At 45.9% G+C, this 14146-nt stretch overlaps 1 protein-coding gene across 1 annotated transcript; it reads right to left on the bottom strand.

Moving 5' to 3' along the window:
- Nucleotides 1–97: 97 nt before the first annotated feature.
- Nucleotides 98–14145, bottom strand: BUD31 (BUD31 homolog). Its single transcript, XM_066274280.1, has 6 exons — nucleotides 14003–14145; nucleotides 12525–12644; nucleotides 11541–11667; nucleotides 2503–2625; nucleotides 2117–2283; nucleotides 98–345 (listed from the first exon to the last, which is right to left on the bottom strand). Exons 3-6 carry the CDS (start codon nucleotides 11632–11634, stop codon nucleotides 295–297), a joined length of 435 nt encoding a protein of 144 aa, XP_066130377.1. The 5' UTR covers nucleotides 11635–11667; nucleotides 12525–12644; nucleotides 14003–14145; the 3' UTR covers nucleotides 98–294.
- Nucleotide 14146: the final 1 nt, after the last annotated feature.

Below are 14146 nucleotides of genomic sequence, written 5' to 3'. Positions count from 1 at the left end.
GACACCTATAAAGTGGAGTCCGGATCGCGTTCCAAGAACCTGGCACTCTCCCACTGGGCTCCAGACTCCTGGCTTTGTGAAAGAACTAACGCAGGGCCCAAAGGTTTAAAAGTTTTATTTCTACAAATCACAGCTGATGAACACCAAAGCCTTCACACGTAGAGACCATGCTCCAACTTGGGCCTGGGGCATTGCCCTGTGAGAACAGCTGCTCTCAGGAAAGGGGGTGGCACGACAGGCAGAAACCTGTGAGGTCCAAAGTTCTGGGTGGAAAGGGGTCAGGGCCAGAAGGCCTCAGCCAGAGCAGCCACGGCAGCCACAGTGCGTGCACTCGATGATTCGGCCCTGCAACAGAAGAGAGCGGAGACACGGCTGTGACCACGTGCCACCCCCCCCCCCCAATAATCCTCCCACTGAGAAGGCTGGCAAAAATTTGGTTCCCTCATGAAAACTGAAACAGCTGCTATTGACACAGCAGTTAAATCTCTATGTGCATTTAACTTATGCAAATTAAACTGCCCCCCAAAATGGGAAGGTCTGTGTGATTCTTGTTATTCTGTAATGTTAGCATGATATACCCTGCTATGAACTACAGGGGGTCTTCTGCTTAGGGGGCTCAGGGCTTCCTCTGGGCTGGGGAACTTTGCAGTGCACGCTCGAGGGGAGAACGCTATGCATTTGAATCTGTATGGCAATGGAACAGTCTTGTTCCCCTGGCCAGGTGTGGCCTGATGTCTGGCCAGGGGCCTGCCCCGCAGACAGAAGACCCCAGAAAGGTTTTATATTTATTTTCCTTTTTCCTCCTTTTTGGAGTAAGACCCTTATCTAAGCAAACAAGATCTAATGGTGAAACCCAACTAAATCCAAAGCAAGCTGTGTTCTGGCTACAAGGCTGGGGCAGCACCCCCAACCAGACACAGCCATAGACTTCTGGTGTTCTCCAAAGAGAGGGGCTTCTGAGGCTCTGTATCTCTCTCTGCCCCCAGAAAACTAACACCCAGACTTCCCTTGGGGAGGCAGCCCTCGTTCACTTTCCACAGCAAAGAAATGCCTGTCCTTGACTTTCCAGATGATTCAGGGAGCTAGCTGCATACTGAGCTAAAGGCCTTGGCTCAGAGCTAGAACTTATAAACTAGTCTGCAGAGAAAAAGCTAAGCTGGAAGAAGGAGAAATCTGACCTGAGCTCCCAACTGGACCCACAACAGTCAGCCAAGAGGCTGCACTCAAAAGGCCACTAACAGCCAACAGCCCAGTAACTTCTCTGCCTCCTGCAGCTCCATTTCAGAGGGGCTTGTGCCCTTAGCTACTCTATACCCAGCACCATTTCAGAGCTGCCCAGCCTAGTTTAGAAGAGAAGGTTCTCACAGAAGATGGTATAGCCTGACCAGGCAGTGGCGCAGTGGATAGAGCATTGGACTGAGACATGCAGTACCCAGGTTTGAAATCCGAGGTTGCTGGCTTGAGCATGGGCTCACCAGCACGGGGTCACTGGTTTGAGCGTGGGATTATAGACATGACCCCAAGGTTGCTGGCTTGAGCCCAAAGGTTGCTGGCTTGAAGCCCGAGGTCGCTCGGTCTAGGCACATATGAGAAAGCAATCAATGAACAACTAAGGTGCTGCAATGAAGAAATGATGCTTCTTATCTCTCTCCCTTCCTGTCTGTCACTATCTGTCTCTCTGTCTCTGTCAAAAAAAACAAAACAAAAACCCAGTGTAATTAAAGTGTCAAACTGAGGAAAAGGAGGCCGGGATAGAAAGGGCAGTTGAAGGGTGGGCACCATCGACTGGCTCACCTTCCCTGAGTCAGTCTGCCCAACCATGTTACGGGTGTGCTGTTACCTCCATTTTATGAGGCATGGAGTTCAACAATGTGCCCAAAGATGGGGCTGAGACTGGCCCCCAGATACAGCAAATACAAGTACTGCCAAACTGCCTAGCATGGCTTCCTGAGCAGAGGGACTCATTTCTGGGGTGGGGGGAATGGCCAGCAGAACATTTCTAGCAACCAAATTATTTCCAGCCCCCAGAGGACAAATCCCTTTGCATCAATCCGGACAGAATTCTGAAGTGAAAGTAACATTAAACTCAATGGTCAAACAGGGATAGAGACATTACCACTTCCAGCTTGCTTTTGGGGACCCGGCAAATGCAGTTTGTCCCAAAATTGGTGTCCCGTGTCTGAATGCACCGCAGGCAGCATAAGTTCTCATACCCCTGCTTTTTCCATTTTGCAATCAGGTTTTTGTCTGCATAGCCTTCTTTAATACAATATTCATATAGTTCTGTCAAAAAGATGGGGAAAGGGCATCAGACGATGGTGTAACAAAACTTGCCCCACCCTGGCCAATCAATACTCTTCATTAAAAAGAGGATCCAACACTGGCCCCTGCCCCCTTTTTTTAGTGGTAAGAAAAATCATTGCTGAGGTTGCAAGAATAGAGCCATTACTTAAATCTCAAAACTAAAGTTGCAAAGGCCAAGAGAGACTCTCTATCAATTACCTCTGCTTATGGCTTTCCGCTTGTAGAAGAGGTCAAAAATATAGCGGGTTTTCTGGTGGTGGATCCTGAAAATAGGCCACAGAGATTCCACTTTCCTCTTTCCTTCATGAGGTTCTGTTTCAGCTAGGGAGAAAAAGATGTTTTGTTTTGGCAGGTAAAGTTACTCTACACAGGATGTAGTGGGGGTTTTTCCCAATAACTAGGAATAAAGAATAAATCCTACCTTATACTCACTAGGATGGTGACAAATAAAATGATAGAAAAAAAAGACGAGTACCGAGTACGTGGAGAAATCAGAACCCTCACATGCTGTTGGTGGGAATGTGAAACGGTGCAGCTGCTGTGGAAACAGTCTGGCAGTTCCTCAGGAAGCTAAGAGTTACAGTATGACTCAGTAATTCTACCCTGGGAATTTTCCCAAGATAACTGGAAACACAAAAACTTGTATGTGAATGTTCACAGCAGCATTGTTCACAATAGCCAAAAAGAAACAACTTCAGTGTCTATCAACTGACAGATAAAATGTAAACTAGCCACACAATGGAAAGTAATTGTCACAGGAAGAAATGAAGTACTGATACATGCTACAATGTGGGTGAACCGTGAAGACTTTACACTAAGTGAAAGAAACTAGTCCCCAAAACCCACCCCCTGTATGACTAGGTTTTTAGAGTCAAAGTAGACTACTGATTGCCTGTAACTGGGAGATATGGGGGGAAAGGAGATGGGGAGGATGACAACTAAAGTGTTGGTGTTTTCTTTTGGGGGAGTGATGAAATGTAAAATTGTGATGGTTGCCCAACTCTGAATATACTAAATACCCTTATTTGAACACTTTGAAAGGGTGAATTTTATATTATATGATTTATATCTTTTTTTTTTTTTACAGGGACAGAGAGAGAGTCAGAGAGAGGGATAGATAGGGACAGACAGGAATGGAGAGAGATGAGAAGCATTAATCATCAGTTTTTCGTTGTGACACCTTAGTTGTTCATTGATTGCTCTCGTATGTGCCTTGACCGCAGGCCTTCAGCAGACCGAGTAACTCCTTGCTGGAGCCAGCGACCTTGGGTCCAAGCTGGTGAGCTTTTTGTTTAAGCCAGATGAGCCCGCGCTCAAGCTGGTAACCTCAGGGTCTCGAACCTGGGTCCTTCCGCATCTCAGTCCGACGCTCTATCCACTGCGCCACTGCCTAGTCAGTCTGATTTGTATCTTTTTTAAAAATTATTTTTATTTATTCATTTTAGAGAGAGAGAGAGAGAGAGAGAAGGGGTGGAGCAGGAAGCATCAACTCCCATATGTGCCTTGACCAGGCAAGCCCAGGGTTTTGAACCAGTGACCTCAGCATTCCAGGTTGATGCTTGATCCACAGCGTCACCACAGGTCAGGCCTGATTTATATTTTTAAAAAAATTTTTTATTTCTTGAAACTGACCAGGCAGTAGCACAGTGGATAGAGCACTGACCTGAGATGCTGAGGACCCAGGTTCAAAACCCCATGGTTGCTGGCTTGAGAGTAGGCTCATCTGGCTTGAGCGCAGGCTCATCCAGCTTAAGCGCAGTGTCGTGGACTTGAGCATGGGATCATAGACATGACACTATGTGGTCACTGGCTTGAGCCCAAAGGTCGCTGGCTTGAGCATGAGGTCACTGGCTCAGCTGGAGGACCCCCCCCCATCAAGGCACATATGAGAAAGCAATCAATGAACAACTAAGGTGCAACAATGACGAGTTGATGCTTCTCATTTCTCTCCCTTCCTGTCTCTTGGAAAAAAAAACATTAATTTTACAGAAAGAGAGAAGATGGGGAGCGAAAAGTATCAACTGATACTTTAGCTTCACTCTAGTTGTTCATTGCTTGCTTGCCATGTGCTTTGACCCGGCAAGCCCAGGGCTTGAACCGGCAACCTCAGCACTCCAGAAACTGGGCAAATCTGTAAGTTCATCATATGGCAGGCCTGTAGGAAATAACTGTTCCTTCAATATATATAAGGATAAGGAAGCAGCACAACCAGGGACAGGCAATTCTCTTAGCAGTTACCAGTTGATCTTTGTCTACCAACTTGACAAAACTCTTGTTGGTTTTTAGGGGGGAGGAAAAAGTGAGGCAGGGTAAAAAAAAAAGAACACATGGAAGGGGATGGCAAGTAAGGAAAGAAGGGACGCTATCTTTTACGGGTGATCAAAGAAAGCACAAAGGAGACATCTAATCAGAGACCATAAGAAACAAGGGGTAAAAAAAAAAAAAGAAGAAGAAGAAGAAGAAGAAGAAGAAGAAGAAACAACAAGGGGTATGGGCCCTGGCCGGTTGGCTCAGCGGTAGAGCGTCGGCCTGGCGTGCAGGAGTCCCGGGTTCGATTCCTGGCCAGGGCACACAGGAGAGGCGCCCATCTGCTTCTCCACCCCTCCCCCTCTCCTTCCTCTCTGTCTCTCTCTTCCCCTCCCGCAGCCAAGGCTTCATTGGAGCAAAGATGGCCCGGGCGCTGGGGATGGCTCTGTGGCCTCTGCTTCAGGCGCTAGAATGGCTCTGGACGCAACAGAGCGACACCCCAGAGGGGCAAAGCATCGCCCCCTGGTGGGCATGCCAGGTGGATCCTGGTTGGGTGCATGTGGGAGTCTGTCTGACTGCCTTCCTGTTTCCAGCTTCGGAAAAATGAAAAACAAAAAAAGAAACAAGGGGTGTGGGTGGGTTGAAAGTGGACAAAGGTACCAACTTCCACTTATATGACAAATAAGTCCTGAGGATGTAATGTGCAGCATGGTGACTATAATTAAATAATACTATATTAAGAGAGATCTCAGATGTTCTTATTATAGGAAAAAGAATTTAACAAGTGAGGTGATGGATATTTACTAAACATACTGTGCTAATCACTTTGTAACATACAGGTTAAGGCAAAAGTAGGTTTCTAGTTTTCATGTAGAAAAATAATACAACAATTAATAAAATAAATAATAGTACATCCCTTCTTTCCTTACTTGCCATCCCCTTCCATGTGTTCTTTTTTTTTTACCCTGCCTCACTTTTTCCTCCCCCCTAAAAACCAACAAGAGTTTTGTCAAGTTGGTAGACAAAGATCAACTGGTAACTGCTAAGAGAATTGCCTGTCCCTGGTTGTGCTGCTTCCTTATCCTTATATATATTGAAGGAACAGTTATTTCCTACAGGCCTGCCATATGATGAACTTAAGAATAAACCCTGGCCTGACCAGTAGTGGTGCAGTGGATAGAGCGCTGACCTGCAACACTGAGGTCCCTGGTTTGAAACCCTAAGGTCGCCAGTTTGAGCACAGGGTCACCAGCTTGAGCGTGGGACTGACATGATCCCAAGGTCACTGGCTTGAGCCCCCGCCCCCAGTTAAGGCACATATGAGGAGCAATCAATGAACAATTAAAGTAAAGCAACTACGAGTTAATGCTCTCCCTCTCTATCCTCCTCCTTCCTTTCTTTCTCAAATCAATAAAAAAAGGGAATAAACTCTGTTTTGCATACTCACAACTGTAAACCTACTTTTGCTCCTCCCTGTATACATATCATTACGTTGTACACCTAAAACTAATACAATATTTTATGTCAATTATACCTCAATTAAAAAAATATAAAAATGAGGGGCAAACATGCTTGTGAGGTAGAGCCAAAAGCAATGCAAAGGCTCTGAGGCAGGACTGCACCTGGGGAATAGGAACAGGAAAGTGGCTGGGGGGTTGGGGAGGTGAGGGAGAGAGTTAAGTGATAGAGCTCAAGAAGGAGCTGGGAGTGAGAGTACGTTTGACCTAAAGGCCACAAAAGGACTTTGATTTTGCTCTGATTGGGCGGTGAACCACTGGCAGGTCCTGAGCAACAGTGATACAATTTGACTTATGACTCAAAACCCTCCCCCTGGCTGACCTGTGGAGAAGACGGGGTGGGGGGGTGGGGGGGAGGAGGAGAAGCGGGAGGTTACTGTAGCAATCCAGACAGAGGTGAGGGTAGCTTGAATCAGGTGGTGGGAGTAGATGGGATAAAAGGAGTTAGATTTTAGATACGAGTTTTCTAAGACTTCACTATGAATAATTTCAAATAGACACAAAAGAAGACAGTTTACTGAACTCTCAAGTACCTATCACCCAGCTTCAAGAATTACTAACAGCTAGTTTTGTCTGGTTCTCCCCACTTTTGGGAGTGGGGGGATAGGAGTATTTTAATTATTTTTAATTAATTATTTATTTATTCATTTTAGAAAGGAGAGAGAGAGGGAGAGAAAGAGAGAAGAGAGAGAGACAGAGAGAGAGAAAGGGGGAGGAGCAGGAAGCATCAACTCCCATATGTGCCTTGACCAGGCAAGCCCAGGGTTTTGAACCGGCGACCTAAGCATTTCCAGGTCAACGCTTTATCTACTGTGCCACCACAGGTCAGGTAGGATAGGAGTATTTTAAAATGAATCTCAAACATCAAGCATTACATTCATAAATACGTATGTATCTCTACATACTAAGGACTTTAAGTATCTGTAATGCCAATATCCGACCCAACAAAATCAGCCATTACTCCTTACTAGCATCCATATTCAATTATCACTAATAGCCTCAAAAATATCTGTTGACAACTGTGTCTGAATTAAGGTCTAAACATCATCCAGATGTTGTGTTTGGTTGATCTGTCTCAACTCTTATTTATCTGTAACAATTTTGCCTCTCTTTGTAGAAATCTGGATGTCTTCAATGCTTGAATAGGAATAAAAGAAAGAAGGGAGTCAAGGACAGCTCCACAATTTGTGGCCTGAGAAGGAAAGCAGCTTTGGGGTGGATGAATGAAGATTCAGTTCTGGACATGTTAAGTTTGAGATGTTTCTAGATATATAAATGGGACCAAGCAACAGGCATTTGGTGCAGAGTCTAATGTAGAGTCAAGGCTGGAGAAGACATGTGGTCACCTGGGTACAGTGTGGAAAGCCATGTGAGGGAAAGCTGGGGGGCAGAGAGCTCCTTACAAAAAGCGTAGGAAGTATGCTTTTGAGTCTTTTCCCAATATTTTAATCATAATATCTGTCTTGTTAAAATCCTTTTTTGGACCCATTTTCACAAGAGTATGTGAACATTCTTGGATATCATTTTGTACAGGTTCACACACAAAGTGGAAGGTCGCTTTCAGTGGGTGATGCAGGGTCCATCACTATGAGGATATGAAAAGAAGCCAGAGGTAGGGGACATGAAGCCATGTCCCCATTAGGTTTTTGCCTCTTTGCTAATGTCCAAAACTGCCCGTTAACTTCAAAACAATTCTTTTAAAGAATTATTCTTAAAAAGTCTAATTAAATCTTATAATGCAAGTGTTGATCATGCTTGATTTTCAATTAGTTTAAGGTCCTTATAAAAAGTTATTAAGTCCTGGTTATAGTCCATAAAAATAGTGCCTTTGTCAATCCCTATAAAATCCTCTGCCAAACATTAACTTCCCCCATCTCTGCTCCTCAGTCCCTATTATCAGCCTTTTTTTTGGGTGGGGGGGCTTATAGGGCGAAAGTGGCTATACAAAAACTTGAACAATGAGCTAAAAGACATGAAGAGCTAAGTTGTGCTGAGCTAGGAAATACTGGAGACAAACCAAAAAGGAAAATGGAAAAAATTCCCTCCTAATATAATAGCCAAATGCTTCAGTTAAGGGTGAGTTGTTCTGTAAATGGCCCTCAGATCATCAGATCAAGTGAACAGGCCTGGTGTTACCAATGGCTTTGAGCCTCTCTCTGTGCCATAGGCCACACAAGGGTCTTCCGTGGCTAGAAGCACGGCCACAGATTCAATAGGCAAAACTTGAAGTGGAGGCTATAAACTGGAAGCTGCCAGCGAGAGAGAGGCAGGGGGGAGAGAGAGAGAGACAGACACAGGAACATCGAGCTGTTCCTACATGTGTCCTGACCAGGGAATCAAACTGGTAACCTCCACAATCTGGCACGATGTTCCAACTCACAAAACCTTTTTTAAGTGTGAATTTTAAATCAGAAGAATTCACATTAAATAGCTGGACTTTGACTTCTCTTGGGGAAAAAAATTAACAAATTTGGCAATGCCCGGGCTGTATTTTAATGGACCCCACGTAAGTAGCAGCTTCTTCCCTCTTCAGTTTGCCACATCCCCAGAGCTCCCCTGTGGTTCCCACCCCCAACATGGAACCCAAGTCTGGTACCACCTGCCACCCGCTGTTTTCTTTATAGTGAAAGTAAGGATAAAATGGGAATGCAAAGAAATGCTGAAGGGCTACATGATTAAATAAAAATATGAGAAAAAATACTTCTTTTGGAGGTAAAGAAGATCATATATTTAAATACTCTCCCCCAAAAAGTTATCCCTTAAAAATGGAAGATTTAGCCTGACCTGAGGTGGCGCAGTGGGTAAAAGCGTCGACCTGAAACGCTGAAGTCACTGGTTTGAAACCCCGGGCTTCCCTGGTCAAGGTACGTGTGGGGGTTGATGCTTCCTGCTCCTCCCTCCCTTCTCTATCTGTCCCTGTCTCCTCTCTCTAAAATGAATAAATAAAAATTTTTTTTTTTAAATGGAAGATTTATTTTCAAGGACTCACAAAGTCTTATCTATTACAGCGCTCTCCAAGTTCCATCCTTTTCTGAAAAAATTTTTTTTTCTTTACACAGAGAGTAGGGTGGGGGAGCAAGAAGTATCAACTCATGGTTGCTTCACTTTAGTTGTTCACTGTGTGCTTGTGGTATGTGCCTTGACTGGGCAAGCCCAGGGTTTCAGACAGGTGACCTCAGCATTCCAGGTCAATGATCTATCCACTGCACCACCACAGGCCAGACCACCTTCCTTTTTTTAAAAAAATTTTTATTTTATTTATTCATTTTAGAGAGGAGAGAGAGGGAGAGAGAGAGAGAGAGAGAGGAGAGAGAGATGGGGGAGGAGCTGGAAGCATCAACTCCCATATGTGCCTTGACCAGGCAAGCCCAGGGTTTCGAACTGGCGACCTCAGCATTTCCAGGTCGCCGCTTTATCCACTGCGCCACCACAGGTCAGGCACCTTCCTTTTTTTTTTAAAATTTATTTATTCATTATAGAGAGGACAGAGAGAGAGAGAGAGAGAGAGAGAGAAAGTGGGGAGGAGCAGGAAGCATCAACTCCCATATGTGCCTTGACCAGGCAAGCCTAGGGTTTTGAACCGGCAACCTCAGCATTCCAGGTCAACGCTTTGTCCACTGCACCACCACAGGTCAGGCCCCCACCTTCCTTTATTTTAAATAAAGATCTGGCCTGACCAGTGATGATGCTTTTGGATAGAGTGACAAACTGGGATACTGAGGACCCAGGTTTGAAACCCCAAAGAGGCCAGTCTGAGCGCAGGCTCACCGGCTTGAGTATGGGGTCACTGGCTAGGCTGGAGCCCCCTGGTCAAGGCAGGGGGAAGCAATCAATGAACAACTAAAGTGCCACAACTAGGAGTTAAAACTTCTCATCTCTCTCAATTCCTGTCTCTTTCTCTCTCACCAAAAAATAAAATAAATATCTGTTTGAGAAAGAAATCTCTCAGCCCAAAATGATCTTGACTACTTTAAGTTCTGGGTATTTAATAGAGGTTTTGAAAAAAGGAGGCAAAGTAATTTAAATACTGATTTAGTAATTATTGCTAGAGGTATGACTTCATAATAACAAGAGTTAGATTAGTTACCTCAAAGCTTTATTATTTTTTTATTTTTCTTTTTAATATTTTATTTACTTATTTTAGAGAGAGAGAAACAAAAACATTGATCTATTCCTGTTTGTGCCCTGACTGGAAACCGAACCCACAACGTTGGCATATTGGGATGATGTTCCAACCAACTGAGCTATCCGGCCAAGGCAGCTACCTCAAAACTTTAATGAAAAGATCACTTTAAAAAGCATTTAGTTTCCCGGCCAGGGCACACAGGAGAAGCGCCCATTTGCTTCTCCACCCCTCCGCCGCGCTTTCCTCTCCGTCTCTCTCTTCCCCTCCCGCAGCCGAGGCTCCATTGGAGCAAAGATGGCCCGGGCGCTGGGGATGGCTCTGTGGCCTCTGCCTCAGGCGCTAGAGTGGCTCTGGTCGCAACATGGCGACGCCCAGGATGGGCAGAGCATCGCCCCCTGGTGGGCAGAGAGTCGCCCCGGTGGGCAGAGCGTCGCCCCTGGTGGGCGTGCCGGGTGGATCCCGGTCGGGTGCATGCGGGAGTCTGTCTGACTGTCTCTCCCTGTTTCCAGCTTCAAAAAAAAAAAAAAAAAAAGGAAAAATAAAAAGCATTTAGTTAGTGGTTACACTGTGAACATATAAGGCAAATGGATGCTTTTATCTTCTGATAAAAATTTTAAAGTCAGCACACTACACTGACTCACAAAGTGTAGGATCATATAACATTTAGAGGGAAGTGAAGATGGTGCATTCTGGAAAACTGGTAGATGATGCAGAAACAAAGATGATGAAAATAGCATCAGAAACCCACAATATAAACCTGAATAAAAATGTTTCAGGAAAGCCTGACCTGTGGTGGCGCAGTAGATAAAGTGTCAACCTGGAAATGCTGAGGTCGCTGGTTCGAAACCCTGGGCTTGCCTGGTCAAGGCACATATGGGAGTTGATGCTTCCAGCTCCTCCCCCCTTCTCTCTCTCTGTCTCTCCTCTCTCTCTGTCTCTCCTCTCTAAAATGAATAAATAAAAATTGAAAAAAAAAGTAAAAAAAAAATGTTTCAGGAAAAAGAATAGGATTTTCCAAGTAAATATATTTTGTATAATTTAAAATATACATCCAAACAAAAGAATAAGTAGTTATAGAGAGGTAAATTATTTGATCTATATTTCCTACAGCTTTTATATTCAAATTGACCCAAAAATGTTTTTGAAGCCCTTTTCATCAGTGTCACCTTACTTCCGACCCTTACTATATTCCTATGAGTTAATAAGCAAACAAAACCTGTCATTGTCAGGAGGCTACTGTGGTGTCCCTTCTTTGTATCTGTACTTGCATTATGCCTGGCCCATAGAGGCATCTAAGCCTGTGGCCCTTGGATACAGCCCATCCAGACAGAAATGACCATACTCACCTTCTCTCATCTTCTGATCCAATTCATCCAGTGTTGGCTCGATCAACTCCCAGCCATCTGGGGGAGCCTTCCGGCTTCTTTTGACTTTAGGCATTCTTTCCCCCCCCACAAGATAATTTGCAAAGATCTGGAAGAAAAAAATTAAATGAATTAGTTTCTGAATCTCAGATCCCCAAAGGCCTTCACTAGCCTCCACTGTGGTACACATTCACTTTTCTAACTCTGTTACCTCATTTGTAAAATAAGAGATTATAGAACCTATGTTATGAGGTCATTGTGAAGACTTGTAATTACAATTGTATATGTAACATGCCTGCCATTTAATGTGTGCTCAATAGGTTTTTTTTGGCTATCATTAATTGACATCAACTATTAGCTTGACCCTGTACTGGATTCTGGGAACATAATAAGACACAATCTCTAACCCTCAGAAGCTAATCTTCTTCTACCAAGTAGAAAGTAAAAAGGCAATTACAATACAGTGTGAGAACTATGGTTGTAGCAGCTGAGAAGGGTGAGTGTTTAAAAGAGAAAAAGACCAGGCCCTGGCCTGTTGGCTCAGCGGTAGAGCGTCAGCCTGGCGTGCGGGGGACCCGGGTTCGATTCCTGGCCAGGGCACATAGGAGAAGCGCCCATCTGCTTCTCCACCCCCTCCCCTCCTTCCTCTCTGTCTCTCTCTTCCCCTCCCGCAGCCAAGGCTCCATTGGAGCAAAGATGGCCCGGGCGCTGGGGATGGCTCCTTGGCCTCTGCCCCAGGCGCTAGAGTGGCTCTGGTCTCAGCAGAGCGATGCCCCGGAGGGGCAGAGCATCGCCCCCTGGTGGGCAGAGCGTCGCCCCTGGTGGGCGTGCCGGGTGGATCCCGGTCGGGCGCATGCGGGAGTCTGTCTGACTGTCTCTCCCCGTTTCTAGCCTCAGAAAAATACAAAAAAAAAAAAAAAAGAGAAAAAGACCAGTCTCAAACCAAAGTACCTTAGGGCCACTTACCAAGAGTGTAACTGAAAGATTTCTGGTCTCTTCAGTTACAGGCTCAGGTTCTTGTCCAGCTCTATCAATTACTCTGAGATTTTGGGGAGGTCACATTCCCTCTCTGGTCCTCAGTCTCATCTGTAAAACGAGGATGGTGGATTGGTTGGATTGCCAAGGTCTCTTTTTAAACTCAACAAACATACTAAATAGAGGCAAATCATGTAAAGCCCATATAATAGTCCAACCCAAATATAAACAAATTACTTTTGTCAAACTCCATGGCATTTCTTAGCTGACAAAGAGAACTCAGGTTATCTCTTACCTTTAAGAATATCAGACTTGCCCTGGCCGGTTGGCTCAGTGGTAGAGCATCGACCTGGCGTGCAGGAGTCCCGGGTTCGATTCCCAGCCAGGGCACACAGGAGAAGCGCCCATCTGCTTCTCCACCCCTCCCCCTCTCCTTCCTCTCTCTCTCTTAACCTCCCGCAGCCAAGGCTCCACTGCTCCATTGGAGCGAAGTTGGCCTGGGCACTGAGGATGGCTCTATGGCCTCTACCTCAGGCACCAGAATGGCTCTGGTCGCAACAGAGCGACGCCCCAGATGGGCAGAGCATCACCTCCTGGTGGGCGTGCTGGGTGGATCCCGGTCGGGCGCATGCGGGAGTCTGTCTGACTGCCTCCCCGTTTCCAACTTCAGAAAAATACAAAACAAAACAAACAAACAAAAAAATAGCAGACTCCTCTGTCTCAAATTCCTTCAGCACAGCCCTTCTGTAGGGTGACTGACGGTTTGTAGTCACCCCCCGCCGCTCCCACCACACACAGCCTCCTTTCATGGATTCCCCGTAACAACCATATAAATAAGGAATTAAACTCCAAAATGTAAAGTCACGGTGACACAGCTGGGAACTGGCAGCGTCTGACTCTGATTGGGGGCTCCTGACTCTCAATCAGTGGTCTTCGAATTTGTCTCGCCTATACAGTGAGACGTAATCTGGTTCCTGTCCCAGTGCGCAAGGCCTGGGAGGAGAAAGACACGGGGAAAACTACTCTATCACCCAGAGAAATTCGGGGCCCCTAGCCCAGCTTGGGAGTCAGAGGGGGCCTCCCAGGCGAGGTAAAAGCGCTGGGCAGAGGCGGCGGCGAGTGGAAAAGCTTTCGGAGGGAAGGAAGACGTTACAGCTGCAGTTGGAGGAAATGCTCATAGAGAAGACGGCATCTGAACTAGGATTACAAGAACTAGCAGTTTTTGGACAGAAAACGTTCTCGGCAGAGAAAACAGTATGGGGGGGGGGGGGAGTAGACTCAAGAGAACTCCCACATCTTCCATCCTCTGCAGGACGAGCGAGGCATCGTCTCCTCTCTCGAACTCCCAGTCCAGAGGCCTGAACCCGGTCCAAGCCAGCCGTTCAGATCGCCCTCTGAGCCAGTGCAAACCTTAGATCCCTGGCCCCAGTCATTACCAAGGTATTCGAGAGCAGAGAAAAAACACCTACCGGAACCTTGACGCCACCAGCCGTCGCTTCTTTCTTTGCCGCTTCCGCTATCCAGGTGAGCACTTCAGGATGAGGTCTTCGCGGAGCCCCGCCTTACTTCGCGCAAATATTGCGTCATTTTAGGTGTCCGCAGCTCAGCCTGTA

This window comes from Saccopteryx bilineata, chromosome 4 (genome assembly GCF_036850765.1).
Source record: "Saccopteryx bilineata isolate mSacBil1 chromosome 4, mSacBil1_pri_phased_curated, whole genome shotgun sequence".
NCBI classification, from domain to species: Eukaryota; Metazoa; Chordata; class Mammalia; order Chiroptera; family Emballonuridae; genus Saccopteryx; species Saccopteryx bilineata.
This window is presented reverse-complemented; position numbering and strand designations above follow the sequence as displayed.

Excerpts from the sequence above, each read along its gene's own strand:
- BUD31 (XM_066274280.1), bottom strand. The coding sequence starts at position 11,634 with ATGCCTAAAGTCAAAAGAAGCCGGAAGGCTCCCCCAGATGGCTGGGAG. Across the intron at positions 2,626-11,540 it reads GGATCAGAAGATGAGAGAAG|CTGAAACAGAACCTCATGAA; the intron begins GTGAGTATGGTC and ends TTTTCTCCCTAG. Across the intron at positions 2,284-2,502 it reads GCGGAAAGCCATAAGCAGAG|AACTATATGAATATTGTATT; the intron begins GTAATTGATAGA and ends TCTTTTTGACAG.